Raw genomic sequence first — 22,129 nt, forward strand, 5'->3', positions numbered from 1 at the left:
ACATCTTGTTGCCCTGCCCTCTGCCCCTGGTCAACTGGCTCCCTTTTGTTTATCAAGGTCCCTGTTAAGCTGACCCCATCCTTTGATGCGTCTCTCTCAGTCCTTGAGTACATCATCTTTTCTTTCTGGCCTAAGATGTAGATTCTTTCATTTTCCAATCCTTCCTGGTGAAGAATGAGGCCTGACAGCCCTGACAGAGTTCAGCCACACGTGTTACAATTTGGCAGTGCTATCCTTGGCCCTGTAGGTTGCAGACCCACTCTACTGATGCTGGGTGGGCTCAGAGTAACAATTACTAAGGCACAGAAAAAGAAAATCAGAAAAAACTGTGTTGGCTCTCCAACTTCTTCTTGACCAACCTTGAGGAGGCCGGGAATGGTCCTGCATGGAGGTCAGCCACCTGTAGACACAGAAGTCATCTGCACCTGAGTAGATGCATTCTGGATCCACTGGGGACCACGCAACACATAACAGCCGGCCTCGATGTCCTCGGAAATTGAACAAAGGTTCTTCTCGGAGGGCATCCCACACCTAGAACCACAGCAGTGGGACAGAATGGACAATTGCTGGTTATTCAACTGTTCTGGGACATAAACTGGTCAGTTACAAATATGCTCATGACCTGCTTTTATTTTTCATGTGATTTGCATTCTTTCTAAGGCATTCATGTGATGATACCATCTCCCAGGGAGGAGCACATGAGAGGTCTTCCCACGGAAATGATCCACTGGTGCTGTGGACCACACTGCTTCAAACCAGAACTGTGTTAATATCTGTCCTGGGGAGCTGGCTCAGTGGCCCACACCTACAATCCCAACACGGAAGGTTGAAGCAAAAAGCTCAAAGCTTTGAGCATAGGATCATGAGACAGTTCAGTGGAAAAGATACTTGGTGCCAAGTCTAATGACCTGTGTTCAATCCCCAGGACCTACATGATGGGAGGAGAGCACCAATGTCCACAAATTTTTTTTCTTGGCCCCTTCAGCATGCACATAGACTCATACTATCTGCCTCTATCTCTGTCCCTCTCTCACACTTACACACACACACACACACACGCACGCACACACACACATGCACACACACGCACACACTTACACACACGCGCACGCACGCGCACGCACAGACGCATGCACACACACACGCACACACTTACACACACACGCGCATGCACATACCTACAAAATAAATGTAATTAAAACAAAACAAAACAAAATAAAAAGAGTTTTAGAACAGCCTACCTTGCACAGCTAGACCCTGAAGCAAAGGCCCAAACAAAGAAATGCCTGCAGTTAGCTAAAATTTTGGCATTGGTTTGACTGAAAGAGACTTTTGGGCTACTTGGGTCCACTGAGAGGATTCAAAAGTCAACACATTGACTGTAAGGCAAAATGTATGACAAAACTACAAGGTCTTCTAGTTCAATCTTTAAAATTGTAGAGTACAGACAATAAAAGGGAAATGAAAACAATTCAAAACAGAGAGAAGAGGAGATTAAGTCAGACTACACAGTGAAGGACTCCTGGATCAAGGACACATAGTACCTGAGCTGTGCCATCGTAGCAAGCAGATACCAGCCTTCCATCATGATGTGGGCTCCATGCCAGACTGGTAACCTTGGCTGTGTGCCCTGAGAGGGTCCGGTAGGGCTCTGTGATGGTTATTGGAGACTCAGGATTGCTCTCTGAAGGGCAAGGGGAAGAAGTCACAACAACAGCCACAGGAAGGATGCACAGGAAGACAGAACATGGCAGGAGGCAAGGCTTTGTAAGATCTCAAAGGCGAAGAATGCAGTGGACTAGATTATAAGAGCCACAGGATCAGGAGTTTGCTGTGAGATTCTGTTTCCTTTAAAAGACCATGAAGTCTCTCATCAATATAGCTGCCCAAGCACGATGTGTACAAAGACGACACCACTAGGCACATTAATGTAGAAGGGAGAAGGCTTGAATATGCAAGGGGAAAGGCTCATGCCAACACGAGACAAAGAAATCCAGGCAACTTAGAAATACTGAAAGGGGGGTTGGGGATTTAGCTCAGCGGTAGAGCCCTTGCCTAGGGAGCGCAAGGCCCTGGGTTCGGTCCCCAGCTCCGGAAAAAAAAAAAAAAAAAAAAAAATACTGAAAGGGAGAGTCTTCCCCAGGGAAGAACACATCAACTGGCTATCCAACATCAAACTGTCAGCTATGAAAACATAAACATACCAACAACACCACACAGTCTGGCAGTAAAATTACATATTTAGCAATATGTATGTGTAACAATAATTAAAGAAAAAACAGAGCCCAGGAATTTGAAAGAGAGCAAGGTGGGTACACAGAAGGGTTTGGAGGGAGAAGAGGAGGAAATGACGTGACTGTATTATAAGCTCAAAAATGAAAGAATTGTTAAAGATGAATATAGCTCTCTGAAGGCCTGACATGCAGGCTACCATATGAAGTGTGCTACATAAAGGCAGGAACACAAAAGTCCCGTACATATCTATATTCACGTAGTATTTTAGGTAGTAACAAATCATCTGAAGTCACTCGTGAGAAAACACCAGATAAAACAGCAAGAACAACAACCAAACAACTGTTCTGCGTTTCTACTCACTATCAATTCTTTTACCTGAAGAAATCCAACATTTTTTGGTAATATGGTCTGCTCTGCTGGTGAGAGAATACTTCATCTTAAAAAAGGGGGTGGAGGTGGGGTGGGGCAGCTGGAGAGATGGCTCAGCGGTTAAGAGCATTGGCTGCTTCTTCCAAAGGTCTTGAGTTCAATTCCCAGCACCCACAGGATGGCTCATGACCGTCGTAAGGGATTGATGCCCTCTTCTGGCATGCAAGTGTACATATAGCAGAACACTTATATACATAAATGAAATAAAGTCAAAAATATTAAAAACCAAAACAATAACAAAGAAAAAGAAAAAAAAAAAAAAACCAATGTGAAGTCTCTATACCTGTATTTTAAAGGACCTTTCCCTAGGCATAGGATCCTAGATTACAGTTGGACAGGGAAGTGTAAGGTGCAAGCCAGTACTCAGAAGGCACAGGCAGAAAGATAGCGTTCAAGGGTATAATGAGGCCAACTTGGGCAACACAAGATCCTGTCTCAAAATCCTCTATCATCCCTGCCCAGAAGTCAGTGTTACCTAGGACAGCTTTCAGGTTGTGCACGTAGATAACTGCATTGTTGGAGCCAGAAGCAAGGAGGCAGCTCAGCTCTGGACGGCTGCCATGCTCATGGTGCCAGACTATGGCGTTCACAAGCTTGTGGTGCTGCTGGATGGTGCAGAGCAGTTTCAAGTTTGGGACTTGGAATATTTCTATTGATCTGGAACAAGACAGCAGGATAAGAACAATGGCTCATCAAGTTATAATTTCACTAAGGCCCTAGCTATTCTCTCAGCCCAGGAAGGTGAGACAGAAAGCCTGGGACACTCTATTCCTGGCAGAGGTGCTGAGGGAGGAGGTGTGGGTGAGTGAATTATGAACTAACATCAGAAGGACTATGACTATAGTAACAAACAGACAATACACAGCCAGACTCCAGTAGCCAACAGGGTAGGGAGACACTGCCATTGAGCTGTAAAGATTCGAATAATTCCGTCTTCCCAAAGATGCAGAGTCCAGATCAGCTGAGGATATCCACAGTGAATCCTTCCACAGAACACAACAGGGCTACCCCAGGGCACTGCAGAAACCCTTGACTAGCCAGGGAATGCTGCAATCAAGAACTTTGTGTAAAGGATGCACTCACCCATCTTCATTTCCAAGAGCCATGACTTTGCCATCTCCTTTCCAGCTGATCTCTGTGTGCACAGGCAGCTTGTACTAGAAAGCAAACAGGCTAGGCATGGGTATAAGCATCTTCTTCCCACTCTTCATCTTACCAACAATGACATTGAGAGGGAAAAGACAATACTGGGGTTAAAACATGCTCTGATAATTAACGGCACTTTTCTGGACCAACATCACACTCAGCCAAAGTTACGACAAGTATCTAAGCACTGTCTGCAGCCTTCAGCCCTGCAGGCGGAAACAAAAGGTTCCTTCTGCCTCGACAGTCCCTTAGCAAAGGGCACACTCGCCAGCATCTTCCCACGCTTCTACTTTCACAAGCAGATCAGCTCTTCCTCAGGATCCTGTTAAATTATGTCTTATGTGTATATGTAGTTCATGAGCATGGGCACATGCCCTTGCGTGCGTGTGCGCATGTGCGTGCATGCATGTGTGTGTGAGTGTGTGCGTTTGCAGTCAGAGCTCAGGTGGTCAGGTGTGGCGACAAGCACTTTACCTGCTGAGCTACTTCACTGGCCCCACCAGCTGATTTTCTTATTGGTTTCTTTTATCTACTCCATCTATGCCCACAGCTTCTTCTAAACCATTTATGTAAAGAGATTAAAAATTTATATTTCCTGGGCAGAATTCTTTTTTTTTTTTTAAAGATTTTATTTTATTGTATATGAGTACACTGTAGCTGTCTTCAGACACACCAGAAGAAGGCATCAGATCTTATTACAGATGGTTGTGAGCCACCATGTGGTTGCTGGGATTAGAACTCAGGACCTCTGGAAGAGTAGTCAGTGCTCTTAACCACTGAGCCATCTCTCCAGCCCCCCTGGGCAAAATTCTTAAGTGAACTCTGATACAGAAATTTGGCTGCCACTCAACTAAAATAGTGTCAGGACAAGAAATCTGTTACCAGATGTTAATATATAAACAACATTGAAGAAAATGAAAAAATACAATCAAGTATGATTTATGATTATATTACCTTGTGGTAACTATAAAAAAATAATACATGGGGTTGGAGAGATGGCTTAGAGGTTAAGAGCCCTGAGTGCTCTTCCAGAGGTCCTGAGTTCAATTCCTGGCAACCATATGGTGGCTCACAACCATCTGTAATGGGATCTGATGCCCTCTTCTGGTGTGTCTGAAGACAGCTACAGTGTACTCACATACATAAAATAAATAAAATCTCAAAAAAGAAAAAAAACATCTCAACACTTATGATCTAACTTAAGGACAGTTGTGGAAGCCAGCCACTGTGGTGCACAACTAGAATCCTAGCACATGGGAGGTAGAGGCAGGAACCAAGCTTGAAGCTAGTCTGACGTACGGTAGATCCTGTCACAGAAAGAGAGAGGGCAGGGGTGATGGTGAGGGGAGGGAGAGAACAAACCTAGTCAAGTCATTCAAATCCACTGACACAAAGTTAAAACAAATGTAATTCAATGTGTGGGCCTAGGCAGAAGACCCAAGAGTTCTCTGTATTGCTGGGCTTGTGTATTGCTCAGCACTTGGGAGGCTGAGGAGGAGGATCAGGAAACTGAAGCCAGCCTGGGCTTCGAAAGAAAAGAGCAGATGAGGCCTGAGCACAACCACACACTGTCACTGTCAGCAGAGCACTCTAGTTGAAAGGGGAAGCTTCAAAAGGACGCTTGTCTTTACTCCCAGCGCTTAGGAAGCAAAGGCAGGCTAATCTCTGAATTTGAGGCCAGCTACCTACATAGTGAGTCCCATGCCATCCATGACTACATACGGTGAACCCTGTCTCAAAAAGAAACATCTAAAAAGAAAACAAAAAGGCCACTTTACAGTGAAGATACATAAGATTTTTTTTATCATCATTGCAATTAAGCTGCTCCCCTCCACTTAATTCTTTGCTCTACTCAATGATAATGACTTGTAAGGGAGAGCAGGCAGCCCACAAATTCCCCAGTAGCTCAATCAACTGTCTGAGAAGTCTGGCTGAGCATGATGGGCATCATTACAGATGGCCTTGAAACACCAAAGGAGGTTGAGTGGGCTTCAGCCCACTGGAACTTACTCTAATGGAGTTGGTGTCTCTCATGAGTTTGTTGATGTCAAAGGCCTCTCCACTGAGCTTCCAGGGATTATGCTGCAGCACAATGCCTTCCCCTCCACAGCTGTACAAGGTGAGGGAAGGCCTGTCTCCTTCCCCTCCTATGAAAGAAAAACTCTTGAGTGAAGTGTCTCGCTTCACCACACCGCTTCCACAGCACGTCGTTAACACAGTGCAGCATTGTGAACACGAATACGGCTTAGTGTGGGAAGTGATCCAGCACGATGGGACAAAGCCACCCTCCTACCAATCTAGACAGGGTGGGCAGATGAAAAGGTATCATTAACTTCTGAGATACTGTGTTCACTGTACAGGCTTTCTGACATTCAGGAGCAGTGACACTAAAGATGTGACCAGAGGAAACGTCATGGTCTCAAATGACCAAGTCGTTTTTCTTCCAGAAATGATTCTTAATGTTTGTACAGACATAGAATGCAGAACTTCCCACAACTAGGGAGAGGTCTCAAGGCACAGCCCTTAGTTATGAGCTGTCCTATTTGCAAGGCAACTCTCTGCATAAGACTACAGCTAAGGAATCCAGCCACTTCAGCACAGTAAGCCAGAGTGTGGAAACTTCTGACTCATTTTAAAGATAAGAAAGTCATACTATGTTAGGGAAAGGAGCAGTGGCCAGGGTGGGAAAAGGAGAGGCAGGGCTACAGAAGAGAAAGATACAGGCCTCAGCAATGACAGAGGCCAGCACCTAGCCTCAGGTTACTCTGAACCGTGGAAGACCCAGCTCAAAGAGAAAAGCAATACTTCAGAGTTGAGGGAGGCACGAGTCAAGGCTTTCCTTTAGCCATCAAGACCACCTATGTCTGATACTCTCTCTCTCTCTCTCTCTCTCTCTCTCTCTCTCACACACACACACACACACACACACACACACACACACACACACACACACACACACACAGAGTGATTATACTAGAACATCTATGACCTCAGCTTTCAGGCTTTAGAATTAAAGTGGAAAAATATACTCATGTTTGTTAAGAATGACTCAAACACTTACCAAGTGACATGGGGGGCACTGGTGGCCCCCAAGCCAACCTATATACGGTCTTCTTATGATATGTGCTTGAAATCTGTGGAGGTCTGTGGATGGAGAAAAACAGGATGATCTGAAGAAAGAGGCCCACTAGAAAACAGACCATCTTCCTCTGAAAGGTCTTTCCTATACATGTGGTTGTTTATATTAGAGAAAAACAGTTTACCTTTGTCCAAAATAGTTAGTTCTAAAAAGCAAGCACTTAACTTACCATATAATAATGTCCACTCCTGGGGCTGGGGATTTAGCTCAGTGGTAGAGCGCTTACCTAGGAAGCGCAAGGCCCTGGGTTCGGTCCCCAGCTCCGAAAAAAAGAACCCCCCCCCCAAAAAAATAATGTCCACTCCCAAAACAAGTCCCTAGTGCATTACCCACCCAGGGGGCCACCTAGAATGATTTTTCTGTCTAGCCCATAGCAAAGCAATGTCAAAGTACAGAGGCTGTGACAACCACAAGCACCCAACCTCAGGCTGAAGATGAGAGGCCACTTCACCTCCATGCTTTGCCATTTGCTCCCCTCACTCTTTCTGAGACAGGGTCTCGCTATGTAGATCTGGCTGTCCTGCAAGTCACAGAGGTCCACCTGCCTCTGTCTTCTGAATGCTGGGATTAGAGGTATACACCACCAAGCCAACTAGCCAGCATCACACTATTACACTGCATAAAATCTGAAGACAACTAAAGCCTTTTACTGTCTTTCAGGGGCTCTTGCTCTTAGGGGTGTCTAGGGAGATGGACTTGTTAGGAAAAGGCAGTGCTGTTATGACTTAGTGTCAATCTTAGTCTAGGCATGGATTCAGAACTCCAGAACTGTGGCTGACAGAGCTATGCTACTACTGAAGAATTGGATACACTTAGAACACTCTGAGAGATGGTACTAATCTTTCTGGCTCAAACAAACAAACAAACAAACAAACAAACAAACAAACCAACCAACCAACCAAAACCCCCCAGCTTGACGACCTAACAGTGCTATCTTCCACCTTAACGCACACCTTAACTAGCAGTAGGATGACTAGTCAGCCTATGGGGTGATTTAGTCCTACTTAAATCAATACAATTTTGTTTCATTACATATCCCTTTGAAATAGCTTTTAAGCAAAAAGGGAGAAAGTTAAGGTTCTACACAAACACTTAAAGCACTGCATACAGACCTGGGGATTTTACTTGGATTATTAGCACCCATGGAACTTTCTGACGGTCTGAATGAGAGTGGTCCCATAGGCTATGAATTCTATGTGGAACTGTCTAGGAAGGTGTGGCCTTGATGAAGGTGTGTCACTGGGGGTGAGCTTTGCGGCTTCAAAAGCCAGCACCATTTCCAGTTAGCTCTCTCTGCCTCATGTTTGCGGGTCAAGATGTGAGCTCTCGGTTACTGTTTCAGTGCCGTGCCTGACTGCCTGCTACCATGCTGGTCATGAACTCACCCTCTGGAACTGAGAATCCCAAGTTAAACTCTCTCTTGTAAGTTAACGTGGTCATGTGTCTACATCAGTAGAAAACTATGATAGATCCCTAGCACAGCAAGGAAAAGTGACCGAGAGAGGTAAGGCAGAGGGAGGGAAGACATGCAAAGAGGGCAGTGCTGCAGTAGAATGGCTCTCAAGCCCTTTTCATAAGGGACAGCGAGCAGGTCAGGGTGCTGCAGTGGTGTGGAGGCAGCGGGCAGGTGCAGTCAGTGAGTACGATGAGCTCCTCCAGGTTTATTTACACACGGAGATCTGCACTCTGCTTCTTCTATGCCATGGATACTGAACCCACCCTACTTCCACTTTCAGAAAGCAGCCTCCTGAGCCACACATCACTCTTGTGGTCTGAAATGTGGCCAGTATAAATGGAGACCTGTATTTCTAGATGCATGCAATTCCAATTACTTCCAGTCATGTGTGGCAAGGGGCTGCTGCACTGAGCAAGTCTAATCTGTAACCAGGGCCCCAATGTGACTTAAACTAGGCAAGCGCTCTACCACTGAGCTAAATCCCCAGCCCCCATCCACATGCATTTGTATACCAGATGTGTGCCTGGTGCCCATGGAAGCCAGAAGAGAGCATCAGATCCTCTGGAAAGGTCTGGACAGCTATGAGCCACCATGTGGGTGCAGGTCCCAGAAGCCTAGGTCCTCTGAAGAGCAGCCACTGCTCTTAACCCCTAAGCCATCTCTCTAGCCCTATTTTATACTTTCAAAGACACTAAGACTTTCCAGGACACATACAGCAGTTCACATCTGAGTTCAAGGCTCTTCCACAATTTAACACCCAGGCTCTTGTGCTAAAAGGAGTGCAGAGAGACAAAGCACCTTCCTTGCTCAGTAACTTGCAGGCAGAAGAAAAACTGGCATCAGGAGAGGCATTCCAAGTTAAAAGTAAACAGTCAGACAAGTACAAGATGAGGTTTAGAAAATGCAGTTCAGACTTGGGAATGCACGACACACGTGGCCTTGACCTCATCTTCACACTGCCCAAGCTCTGGTTTGTACTGTTGCTGTCATGCATGCACCCACCGTCACTACGTCCTTGGTCCTGCAACCGATTTACACGAGACATCAAGAACCACAGATAAAACAGAAAGGCACAGGTATGTTTCTACATGAGTCGTTCACCTAGATGCGGGTCTGGGAATGTTTGTATAAAATTCCACTAGTTTATCTTAGTGTTTCTTAAATACCAGGCAGGCTACATTGTCATCAACTGAAAAACTAATTCTTTTTCTTTCTTTCTTCTTGTGTAGACAGGGTCTCTTGTGTAGACTGGGCTGAGCGTAACTCTTGGATCTTTCTGCCTTTACCTCTGAAATGCTGGAATCACAGATGTGCACCTGCCTCCCAGTTTATGAGGTCTTGGGTATCAAACCCAGGACTTCACACACTAGTCAAGGTCTCTACCACTGACCTGAGCTATGTCCTTAGTACCTCAAAAACTTTTTAAACAAAATTCTGAGTTCTGAACCGCAGTATCTCAGCTAAGACTTTACTCTAGAACCACTTTATTATGTTCCAGGGTTATGAACTGCAAGTTAAATCTGGTCATTAAGCTGAAGGAGCATCACCAGACTTACTTGTTGGAGCAGGTGTCATACAATCCCACTTTTCCGTCATCGGTCCCAAAGGCTAAGCAGCCCTCCTTGTTTGGATGCCAGCATAGCTACAAGAAAAGTTTCCAGATAAGAGTATGTCAGGCACACAGAAAGGAGCCGTGTGCAGTCCTCAGTGCTCCATGGGAAATGCTCTTGCTCTCCGCTTAATTCTCAGTGTTTAATAAGGAAAAGAAGGATTAAACAGATTACGGCCACTAATAGATCAACAGGTAGTACTTGTCTCCAAGCCTTCTACCTGCTAAGACCTAAGAACTGGCTTCCCCTCCTCCATGCTGTACAGACAGACAGACAGACAGACAGACAGACAGACAGACACACACACACACACACAAATACACAGCAAGAAAAACAGAAAGTTAAAATCACTGCATTCTCACAGTTCAGCACAACTCCCAGCTGATACCTCAAACATTTAAGCGAGGTGCACAGCACTCTGTGAAGTGAAGAAAGATTCTAGAACATTTAGAGCTTTGACAATAATAAACATCCATTGATTTCCAACAGAATTCACAGAAATAGGCAGTGTCTAAGAAGAATTTGAGCAAATCTTCTAGAAGGGCCCTTACCGCCGTGACCTTGGACTTGACTCCTTGCCAGAAGTTTTTCACATCGTAGTTGTTCTTTATGGAGAGTGTATTCCATACCCGGATCATGCCGTCCCCAACACCTATGGCCAGGGAGCCCACGTCCACAGGTGAAAAGGCCAGGCTGTAGGCAAAACCTCCAAGAGAAGGTAATGTCCAGCAACACTCCAGGGTGGCCATGTCCCAACATTTTACCTAAGAAAAGTAAAGATTAGAAAAAGCAAAAAAAATGGGGTTAGGAATTATTTCTTTTCTTTGTTTTGAGACAGGGTTTATCTGTATAGCTCTGGCTGTCCTTGAACTTGAAGTCCAGCTGCCTCTGCCTCCGAAGTGCTGGGAAGTGACACCACTGCCCAGCTAGAATTAAGTATTTCAAAGGGGATTTAACTCTTTTAGAGGAAACTAGAAGAAGCTTCAGGAAAGAAATCTGCCCTATATCAAAGCTCAAAGTAATGTGGGAGCACATTCACTTCCGGGAATGTTTAATGAATTCAGCATCCTGCTTTCGGATCCATGCTAGAGAACACAGGCTTGCCATCTCCCCTCTACCTCTCAACTCTGGAAGGATGCACAGGGTCTCCACAGGGAATATCAAGAACTGAGGCCTGACAAGCCATGGACTTCACGCCCAGGGGAAAATGAGGCCCTGAATCAGAGGCTAGGGCCACAGCTCAGTTGGTAGACAGAGCACCTGCGACCATGCAGCCATGGCGTCAACCCCAGTACCACATAAACCACATTTGGTGGCTCGCACCTGTCACTTCAGCAGGTGGAAGGTGGAACCAAAAGGGTCAAAAGTTCAAGATAAAGGGAGACTAAAGCCAGACTGTTAGAGACGGACTCCAAAAAACTGTCTCTAGCAGCCTTTGACAGCCCTGCTGGTAACACCCTCCTCAGTGCACTTGCTAGCAGGAGCTCTCAACTGGATGGCAGAGATGTGCATGAGGACAGACACCTTCTAGCCTGACCTTTGTGACACACTACTTCTCTGAGCAAAGCTGGAAACCAGTTCTTACATCTCTGTCCATGGACGTGGACAATAGCAGCTGTTTGCCATCCTCAGTCTTCAAAGGACACAAGTTGAAGACAATTCTGGAGTGATTGTGCCCTTCCGCTGAGGTGCTGAAGAGCGTGTACTTCCGTCTCCATGACTGGGTGAGGTCCCACAGCAGCAGCTCACCTCTGAAAGAACAAGAGCACATCTCTGACCAGCTAGCCAGACTGTGGCTGTCTAGCCAGGCCTGGAGCCTGCTAAATGCTTGCTTGGTAACTTGAAAGTCCAAAAGACTGGTAGGGTTAAGAGAAACTAAATCCTCTTGTTAGCACCAGAGGCTCCCTGACAGGAAGCGGAATGCCACATAGCTCTCACAAGGAGAACAGAATCTGCCACAGGGAATGATCTTAGAATCTAACAGTGGGCTGATCAATTTCTGACAGAATTTACAATCACCTTAAACTGTTGGTCTCAACTGCTGGTCTGGTCCTGTCTTGGGCCCACAGCATGACCCCTTCCTTGATGGCCACACCTTATGCCCCAATAGAACCCTTTTTTTGGCCAGGTGGTAGTGTCACATGCCTCTAATTCCAGCTAATCCCAGCACTGGGGAAGTAGAGGCAGGTGGATTTCTGTGGATTGAGGCCATCCTGATCCACACAGCAAGTTCGAGGAATACAGAGAAACCCTATCTTGAAAAACCAACCAACCACCACTACCAAAATCAACAGGAAAACATTTTTGAGCTAGATATGGCAGTGTGAACTCAGGTACTGGGAAGGCAGAGGTGGAATATTATAAATTCAAGTACAGCTCTACTACAAAGTGAGCGCTCCCTCCTCGAAATTAAGCCACATGTGGTGGTGCATACCCAGCACTTGGAAGGCAGATGCAGGTGGATTTCTGAGTTTGAGAACATACTAATCTATATAGTTCCAGGAAAACCACAACTATATAGTGATGTACTTTTCCAACAACAAACAAACGTCAACAACAACAATAAACAAAGGGGCTGGTGGTGTGGCTTGGTGGGTAAAGCACTTGCCTCCAAACCTGAGCTGAGTCCGATCTCTGGAATCCACGTGATGGAAATAGAGAACCAATCCCTTAAAGTTGTCCCCTCAACCCCACATATATGCCATGGCATGTGTGTGCAAACACATACAATAAACAAACAAACAAACAAGTCTTTGAAAAAAAGATTTTAAAAATTTTATTTGTGGGGCTGGAGAGATGGCTCAGTGGTTAAGAGTACCGATTGCTCTTCCAGAGGTCCTGAGTTCAATTCCCAGCAACCACATGGTGCTCACAATTATCTGTGATGAGATAGTGTGCATAATTAAAAAAAATTTTTTTAAGGGGTTGGGGATTTAGCTCAGTGGTAGAGCGCTTGCCTAGTAAGCACAAGGCCCTGGGTTCAGTCCTCAGCTCCAAAAAGAAGAACAAAAAAAAAAAACAAAAACAAAAAAAAAATTTTTTTTTTTAAAAGCTTTTTGAGATAGGAGTCTTGGGACGTATTCCAGGCTGGCCTGGAACTCTCTATGTTGCCCAGGATAATTTTAAGATCCTCCTGCCTCAGCCTCTGAAGGACTCGTTATTTTAGGCATGAGCTACCATATCCATGAACTATCTTTTAAATACATTTCTTTGATTTATAAAAGTCAACTATAACTTGCAACGTTCAAAATGTATCTTCTTTAGGTAGAAGTAGTCAGGAGGGGATGGGGCTAACATTCTGGGCAATCTGTATATCTGTATGTGCTTTTCTGTACTGTCTATTTTAAAGCAGGGACCTGGCCCATGGAATTCTCAGTGTCCTGGCAAACGAGGCAGCCTGACACTGTGGTACACGTTTGGCCTTGGCTCTTTTCTGGCATGTGTCTCTGCAGCAGTATCTTTCTGCATGCTGATAGGTGTAGTCTCTAGGTAGCTTCAAGATGTGGACGAGTTACTCAGCAGACCCAGGCGGGATAAGGGTGTGACTTGTGGTCCCAGTTCATCTTAAGGATAGAGGGGTCAAGATAAGCTGGTCACCGATGGCCAAAGATGACATCAATCACATGTCTATAATGATGATCTCATAAAACCTACAGAGGGTACAGGAAGGCTGTCTGTCTCCTCATGCTCTGAACATCTCTCAGCTGCACCCTTGAATGTCCTTATTCATAGGTGAGGTTTGTGAGTGGCTCCTGCCAGTGAACTAAACCAGAGGATGAGGTTGTGGAAATTCTAGTTTACAGAGCAGATCAAGTTGACCACCTCAGGTTTTCAACTAGTATGTGTAGTGGTGGTGGGTGGGGGCATGGCACAGCCTATAAAGACGGCCCAAGGAGCCATTCTTGGTAGTAAATAGCACAGGTCTCCTGAATCTCCCCATTCATTACTTCATTTATCATGCTAAGATGGCTGGGCAAAGTAAGACGCTTGAGAGGCTGAGGCAGGAGGACCTTTCCAATCCTCCATGGATTGTGCTAGGTCAATCTTTGCCTGAAGTGAGGCTATGTCTTTAAAAAAGAAGAAAGATGAATAACAACGACAGCATAAGTCTTGGTTATTTCTCTATTTTCTGAACACATAAGCGTAGAATTTCTGAATCTGAACAGGGAGACAGTATTTATTAGAAAATACGGCCACAATACTTACCCAAAACAACTGGATACCAGCTGTGTTGGTTGGTTCTTGGGCCAATGAAGTGTCAACCAAAGACGTTCTTTAACTGTTGGGTCCACACCCCCACTTCTTCTCTTCAGAAAGGGCAATTTCAAAACCATTACACCTGTAGATTAAAGTCAATTCACTCTCAAGACAGTGAAACAGTATCATGCCCCTCCCAGCAATCCTCAATTCTGTGGGTTACAAACGGTTTGGCTGATTAGTAGTAGAACCTTGGGGGCTAGAGTAATGAAACTGCTTGCCACAAAAGCATGAGAACCTCAGCTTAGGCCCCAGCACCCACTGAAAAAGCAGCAGCAGCCTGGTGCAGTGGGGTACACCTATCACCCATTGCCACGGCTGGGCACAGAGACAGGCTGTTGGAGCTGCTGACCAGTTGCTGGTCTAGCCTCGTCACTGAGCAGCAGATTCAGCTAAAACCTGTCTCACAAAACAAGGCTGACAAAAAAAACAAACACGAAGGACTAAGGAAGACTTGCAACATCACCTCTACATACATGTGCACACAGAAGAAAGAACACGTCATTTTATTATGGAGACATTACTCTGATAGAGGTTAACGCCAGTCTTGCCAGTTTAGGCCAAACAAACCTTTTCAGGCTATCTTTGAAACTTGAAGAATTTTATCTTTGTCTGGGATAGGCTTGGGAGACACTGTAGCTTGTAAAGTGCTGGCCTTGTAAGCATTAGGATTTGAGTTTGATCCGAAAGACCCATATGTGAAACCAGGCATGGTAATATGCTCGTCCAATTGCTAGGGAGGTGAAACAGGGCTCTCCGGCTAACTCTCCAGCTTAGCTGGCTTGTCAAGCTCCAAATCTTGTCTGTAATGGAACCTAAGTAATGGCACCAAAGGTTGTTTGGTCTGCAGATGCATGAACATGCCAGTACCTCTGTGTGGGAAATTGAGCTCCTTATTAGAATGAAAGCCTTTAACAACTAACTGCAGGACAATAGATTCTAGTTAACTCCTCCTTCTCGTTCAATGATTCTCAACCTTCCTAGTGTTGCAACCCTTTAATACAGTTCCTCATGTTGTCATAACCCCCAACCATAAAATTATTCCTGTTGCTACTTTATAACTTATTTTACAGTTATAAATCATAATATAAATAACTGATCTGCAGGCTATCTGATATGAAACCCCTAGGAAGGGTGCTTAACCCTCAAAGGGAAACCGTCACCAGCACTGACCCAATCATTTGTACTGGCCATCAGAACCACAAGAACAGCTTTAAAAACATACATGGCAGCTGGGTGTGCTGGAGCACAGCTTTAATCCCAGCATTCAGGAGGCAGATAGAGGTACATCTCTGAGTTCAAGGCCTGATCTACAAAGCAACTTCCAGAATAGCCAAGACTTCACAGAGAAACCGGTCTCAAACAAAACAAAGCAACACGTACATGTCCAGAGATGTGCTTCAGGATATTCCAAATAGAATACAGAAAACAGCATTTTCTCAGTATTCTCCAGCAGATCTGCTATGCAAGGAGAATGCAAGGCTACTGTGGACAGCCTTCATGTTCACGGATTCTCAGACAGGTGTCTTTGCAGGGAGGGACTGTTCAGCCCAATTTGAAAGAAGTAATGGTTCTGTGAGGTGATCTGGCTTGAAAAGAGCGCTCACCACCCGAGTCAGACCCCACACCCACATAAAGGTGATGCGCACCTGCACGCACACACAGCCCCTCCACAGCGATAAATGAAAATTGAAGACAATGTAAGCACAGCAAGCTTGTTTACGGCTCAATGTGCACGCTGAGTCTGTATCACTGTGTTTCCATTCAGACACAACAGAACAGAGAGGTCTGACCAGGCTATGGGGCACAGCAACTTTCTAGTAAGCAAGATTTTGGACAGATGATATTCTTGGAATGAGATGAAGGAAACAAGTAGATAATTCTACCATAATGCTACAGTATTTGCCACCGAAGAGACACTGTGACAAAACAGAAAACCTGGGAGAGTCTCATGAGGGTTATCTAGATTAAGTTTGTCCTCTGAGGGGTGACTGTCTTGCCTGTCAACTGACACAAGAGGGCCCAGCTGGCTATGGGGTGTATCATTCCTTGCGTAGGCAGTCCCAGGCTATCCAAAGGAGCCAGCTGAGTGTAAGCCAGGGAGTGAGCCAGCACATGGCATCCCTCCATTGGATGGTTTCTGCTTCAAGTTCCCACCCTGACTTCCCTCAGTGATAAACTGTAACTTAGAAGCTGAAACTAACCCCCCACACTCCATGTTTCTTTTGGTCTGTTTTCTCAGAGCAGCAGAAAGGAGCTAGAGCACAGGCTGCAGACAGTGGTGCCGTTCTGCGGGTTAAGGTCCTAAACTGCTAAGAGCAGAGGCATGCGATCCCACTCCACTCCTAACTGTGGAAGAGACAGACTGTTTCATTCTGACTACTCTAAACAATGGACTGCAGGGCAGTGGAGAAAAATGGCTCATCAGTTAAGAGGACTTCCTGCTCTTCTACAAGAGCTAGATTCGGTTTCTAGCACCCACATGGTCACCAATAACAGTTTATGACTCCAGTTCCTAGAGAAGCCAGTGCACTTTCCTGGCCTCCATAAGCACACACATAGTACACAGACATATGTCTATGCAAAATACCCATACACAAAATAAAAGCAAATCAATCCTTTAAACTCTAGGCATCAACCTTACCCCGGCCTCGGGAACAGCTCCAGATTCGAATGGTCTGATCCTTGCTTCCTGTAGCTAAGTAGCAGCCTTTTGTGATGGGGGTTTCTGCTATAAGCTTCCCATTGGGAATGTCAGGTTCTTCTAGGAAAAAGATGGATATTTTATTTTTTAAAGATTTATTGCATACACACACACACACACACACACACACACACACACACAACCAGAAGAGGGAATCAGACCTTGCAGATGGCTGTGAGCTACCATGTGGTTACTGGGAATTGAACTCAGGATCTCTGGAAGAGCAGCTAATAACTGCTTATTTTTAATTTACACTGAACATGCACTTGTGGTTAAAAAGTAACTCCCCAAACTGAGCTCCTCCCCTTTTCCTAGTTTGATCTGTGAGGCTGCCTTAAGAGTATAATTCAGAAGCTGCAATTTAACACTTAGTTCTTTAGGTCTGAAAAGAGCAGAGTTCTCCTTCCATCATCTTACCTGAGTTTTCCTCTTGGTTTATAGATAAGCAGTCTTCACCAGACAAAGGACACCAGGCTATGGAGTGGATTTCATCGTCGTGCCCTCGAAGCCTGTGAACAACTTCTCCCTTTTTACTGATGTCAATGATAATCACTATGCCGTCTTTGTAGCTGAAAAGTAAGTTAGAAATATTTCAGGGGCCCGCAGATTCACACTGCCAAACCCTCACCTGTCTGAGCTCTAGCCCAAGCAGCACAACTTCGCTTTTTCTTCCTTTCTGTCTGTTTAGATACCAGCTCAAATCCTACATATGTTTACCCTGAGACTCTAGACTCTACTCTTTCTCTGAAGACTCCCTTTCCACCATGCCACACCTCCTTTTATAGCTGTTTCCAGACCTCCAGGGCAGACCTTGACAAAAAGACAAGGCTTTCCTCCTCTCCTCTACCTACCTCTCCCAGTACCCACTAAGTTTACAGATTGTCTGCATTGTGATACCCTGAAAGCGGAATTTAGCAATAAAAAGTTAACTAATAAACCTTTTTTTTTGAGACAGCTTTACGAATTGCAGACTGGCCGCAAACCTACTATGTACCAAGAAGGATCATGAACTTCATTCGCCTCCCAAGGGCTGAGACCACAGGCATGAGTCAACATATTTGCTTTAGACAGTACTGGGAACTGAACCCAGGCCTTTGTATGTGCTAGACAAGCACTCTGCCAGAGGAGCTACAGCCTTAGCTCCACAAATGATACTGCTTTCCAACTACAAACTTAACAAGAACCATTAAACTGTAGCTTAGAACTGTATTAGTCCTCAGTGTCAATCTATGAATTCAGCAGAAACGGAGAGATTTAATAGCTCTTTAAAAAGCGAATTATTTTGAACACATTAAAAAGTATTTACTGGGAGCCAGAGAGAGTTCAGCACTGAGGAGCAGTGGCTGCTCTTCTAGAGGAACCAAAGTCCCAGTGTTCATGACGTAGATCACAACCATCTGTCACTCCAGTCCCTGAGGATATGGTGCCCTCTTCTGGTCTCCTAGGGCACTGCAAGCACATGGTACACAAAACACATATGCAAGCAAATAACTGGTAGAAAGACAACCAACCAAAAAAAAATCCCAACCAACCATCCAAAAAACCCTTGAACTTTAAAGCCTAAAGTGTCTTATACTTAGCTTAAGGGAAAAACAAAACAAAACAAAAAACAACCCTACCAGAACAGCTTATATCAACTCCTACCAAATTTCTGCCTTGATCTCCTAGTGGTAGCTAATATTTCTTAGTTATAATCAAGCATCCCTGGCCTTTCTTTATAAATGTTCCCAAGTAAGACACAAACTATTCTGTACATCCAAACAAAGACTTCATAGACGGTTATCATGAACCTGGCTTTCTTTGTCCTATTTGTGAGGTACACGTTGGGATACACATAGCCCTAGTTCAGGTACATGAAGCAGTCACCTGACACTCTACAGTTAATGCCACATGCAAGTCTAAGTCAGCCAAGAGTGAAAGGCATTTCTAACTTTTGAAGGGTGGCTGGAAAAACTGGACAGAAAGAGGGCAGAAAGCAAGTATCATAGAAAGAGGGGGAGCAGAGAAAAGCCTGGATTGAGAGATCACAGGAACATATGATACCCCGGGCTGCAGTCCGTCCTCTGAGGACTAAGGCACACAAGGCAGGGGCATGAAAAGCAGGACCATAAATTAAGACAAACCATCAGCAGACAGCGCAGTGCTCAGTACTCACCCAATGGCTACTAGATTTTCGTGATGAGGTGAACAGGTCAGACAGAATATGGCCCTGGGCTCTGTGAAGAGGTGCTGGCTGTCACTTCTGTTAAGCCAGTAACAGAAAACAACTCCTTTTTCATCCCCAGAGACTATTAAGTCCTTAACTGTCGGAGACCAATGCAGTGCTGATATTGTATGCTTCAAACAAAGCAAAGCCAGATGAGTCTCATTTGTTAACCAGCCTAATATTGGGTACACATTACAGGCACTTACAAAATATGCTATAACTACCCGTACAGCAATACAGTAAATCTACAGTTAGAACTTTTTGTGTGGTTCTGAGACAGTCTCACTTTGTAATCCAGGCTGGCCTGGAACTCAAGGCAATCCTCCTGTCTGTCTTCTGAGTACTAGAATTACAGCCATGTACCATCATGCCCTAGGACATAGACATGGATGCACAGGCACACACGGACAGACAGATAGACAGACACACGCACGTACGCACGCACAGAGTCTCTCTCTCCCCCCTCCTCCCTCCCCAAATATACACACTACATACACACTCTACACACACACAGACACACATTTTTACTAATGTATTTGTGCAAACACATGCCATGTGTGTATACGGAGGCCAGGAGAGGACAGTGAATTCCCAGAGCTGGAGTAGGTTATAAGGATGATGGGAACAGTCCTTTGGGACAGTAGGAGGCACTCGTAACCGATGAACCATCTCTCCAGCCCCTAAATTTATTTATTGTGTTGGGGGAGCATGTGCCCAGCTGAGCATGTGAAAGCTGGAAGACTCTGTGGAGCCAGTTCTCTCCTACTTTCATGTGGACTCCAGAGAGTAATGGAGGCTTGGGGAGGCCACACAGTAGCTAAGAGCACTGCTGCTCTTGCAAAGCTTTGGTTCCCACACCCACATGGTGACCAATGATCACCAATAACTTCACTTTCACCTCTTCTCACCACACAGACACCAGGCATACAGGCAAAATATTCATTCATACACACACACACACACACACACACACACACACACACACACACACACAATTCAATTAAAGAAAACAAAATAAAATCAGGTCATCATGCTGATAGGACAAGCACTTGGACCTGGAAAGTCTTCTCGTCAGCCCGGGGGTTTATTTTACATGGACCTACTGGCTCTGTTAAGATTCTGTAGGCTATGCTCTCTGTGGCTGTTCAACATGAAAACAGCCAGAATCTCACTACGGGCTGGAGAATGGCTCAGGGGCTAAAGGCACTGGCTATGCATCCAGAGGTCCAAGGCTCAATACCCAGAGCTCTCATGGTAGTTTTTAAGTCTATAATGGGATCTGAATGTCCCCTTCTGGTGTGCAGACATACATTAGAAAAACTGCTCATGGGGTTGGGGATTTGGCTCAGTGGTAGAGCGCTTGCCTAGGAAGCGCAAGGTCCTGGGTTCAATCCCCAGCCCCGAAAAAAGAAAGAAAAAAAAAAGAAAAACTGCTCATACATATAAAAGACTGACTATATAGCCAAACTTTAATGTTACTTTCACAAATAGGCAGCTTAGTTAACGTGTGTTTTCTCTCTTTTTTGGAGATCTCCTGTAGCCCAAGCTGGCCTTGAACTCCCAATCTTTCAGCCTCCATTTCTCAATGCTTCGATTACAGGTGTGCACCACCATGCCCATTTATGCAGTTCTGGGGACTGAGCCCAGGGCTCTGAAGATGCTAGCCAAGCACTCTACTGACTGAGTTATTATCCCCTACCAATAACTCTGCTTTCTAAACAAAACATGTCTTTCCAACACATCTAACTAATCAACACAAGCTACTAGCATTCCTCCACATGGATGAGAGAAACTAAAAACATTCTCAGGATGCACATTACCTGATGGAGCGCGTGTTCTGTCACTACAGCCTTGGTCTCTACATCCCAAATCTTCACAGTCCCATCATCTGAGCTGGTGGCACAGAGGTTGTATTGTCCAGGGTGATGAGAAAAAGTGAAACCAGATACTCTTTCAGTGTGTCCCACCAACTCTCCTACAACTGCAAGCAGAACCAGCCTTGGTTAACTAAACCACTATCCAGACAATTAGACTGCATGTTGCTGCACGAACAACAAGCAGTCGAACAGGTGTCGCTTAACACACACGGAACAGAAACATCCATGGACTAATAACAGAAACGCTGGGTACCAGTAATTGGGTCTTCTTACAGGGTCATTTTCTTTGAACTTCAGTATTCTCATCTACAAAGCAATGTTCATGTCCTTTGTCGAGCCAGGTTCACAGGCTGAGGACCAGTCCTAGCTCACCGGTGAACGTGAAAGACACATATTTACTTAACTTTGTCTTGAGTTAGGATCTTGCTATGGAGCCCTTGCTTGGCCTGGAACTCACTTTACGTAGCCTAGGGCTGGCTTCGAACGCGCGGCAATCCTCTAGCCTCAGCCTCCCAAGTATTTGGGATCACGGACAAGCATCATCGCGTCTGGCGCAAATTCAGACTCACCCCACTCATCCTACAGAAACCAGCACCTCGTAATTGCCCAGCGAGAGCTGAGAACAGAGAACAGCTCCCACCCCAGGGGCGTCCTGGGGCCGGCAGGGCCTTGGCAAAGTAGGAAGGCCAGGAGTGCGGTACATGCCGGGTCTAGGCTGGGTCAGCCTCTCCAAGCCTGAGGGGCCACGTGCGCGGGCCGCCGGAGCCGGGGACTTACAGACCCCCAAGAGGAGGGCGGGAAGGATCGCGCCCGCCCGTGGGGGGCTCACCTCGAAACGGGGGCGCCCCTGGGCTCGCGCCGGCGCCCGGGCCCACGCGGACGAGGAAGACGGAGGTCCGCGCAGCGAAGCCAAAGATGCCTCCGGGCGCCGCGTCGCTGCAGCGCGCGCAGTACCAGTTGGGGGACGGCGGAAGCGTCCGCGGCTCTGGTTTCATCTCCGCGGCCGCCGAGGCTCAGCCGAGGAGCTCCGGTACGGTGGTTCGCAACCGCGGCGTGTAGCGGGAGGGGGC

At 45.8% G+C, this 22,129-nt stretch overlaps 1 protein-coding gene across 9 annotated transcripts in view; it reads right to left on the bottom strand.

Moving 5' to 3' along the window:
- The window catches only part of Gemin5 (gem (nuclear organelle) associated protein 5), a 50,078-nt gene extending 27,949 nt beyond the window's left edge, over positions 1 to 22,129 (bottom strand). For 4 of the 9 annotated variants that reach the window (XM_087574544.1, XM_087574542.1, XM_087574543.1 and 1 more), the window contains exons 1-15: positions 21,889 to 22,129; positions 21,003 to 21,163; positions 19,132 to 19,313; positions 17,394 to 17,545; positions 16,917 to 17,033; positions 14,222 to 14,354; positions 11,601 to 11,766; positions 10,567 to 10,779; positions 9,962 to 10,047; positions 6,872 to 6,954; positions 5,821 to 5,957; positions 3,748 to 3,821; positions 3,140 to 3,321; positions 1,545 to 1,684; positions 360 to 531 (exon numbers count right to left, since the gene is read on the bottom strand). In XM_087574544.1, coding sequence (XP_087430670.1) covers positions 360 to 531; positions 1,545 to 1,684; positions 3,140 to 3,321; positions 3,748 to 3,821; positions 5,821 to 5,957; positions 6,872 to 6,954; positions 9,962 to 10,047; positions 10,567 to 10,779; positions 11,601 to 11,766; positions 14,222 to 14,354; positions 16,917 to 17,033; positions 17,394 to 17,545; positions 19,132 to 19,313; positions 21,003 to 21,163; positions 21,889 to 22,054 — 2,164 coding nt within the window. In that variant the 5' untranslated portion in view covers positions 22,055 to 22,129. 9 annotated transcript variants of the gene reach the window in all.

The sequence above is a fragment of the Rattus norvegicus genome, chromosome 10 (genome assembly GCF_021556685.1).
Source record: "Rattus norvegicus strain SHRSP/BbbUtx chromosome 10, alternate assembly SHRSP_T2T, whole genome shotgun sequence".
NCBI lineage: Eukaryota > Metazoa > Chordata > Mammalia > Rodentia > Muridae > Rattus > Rattus norvegicus.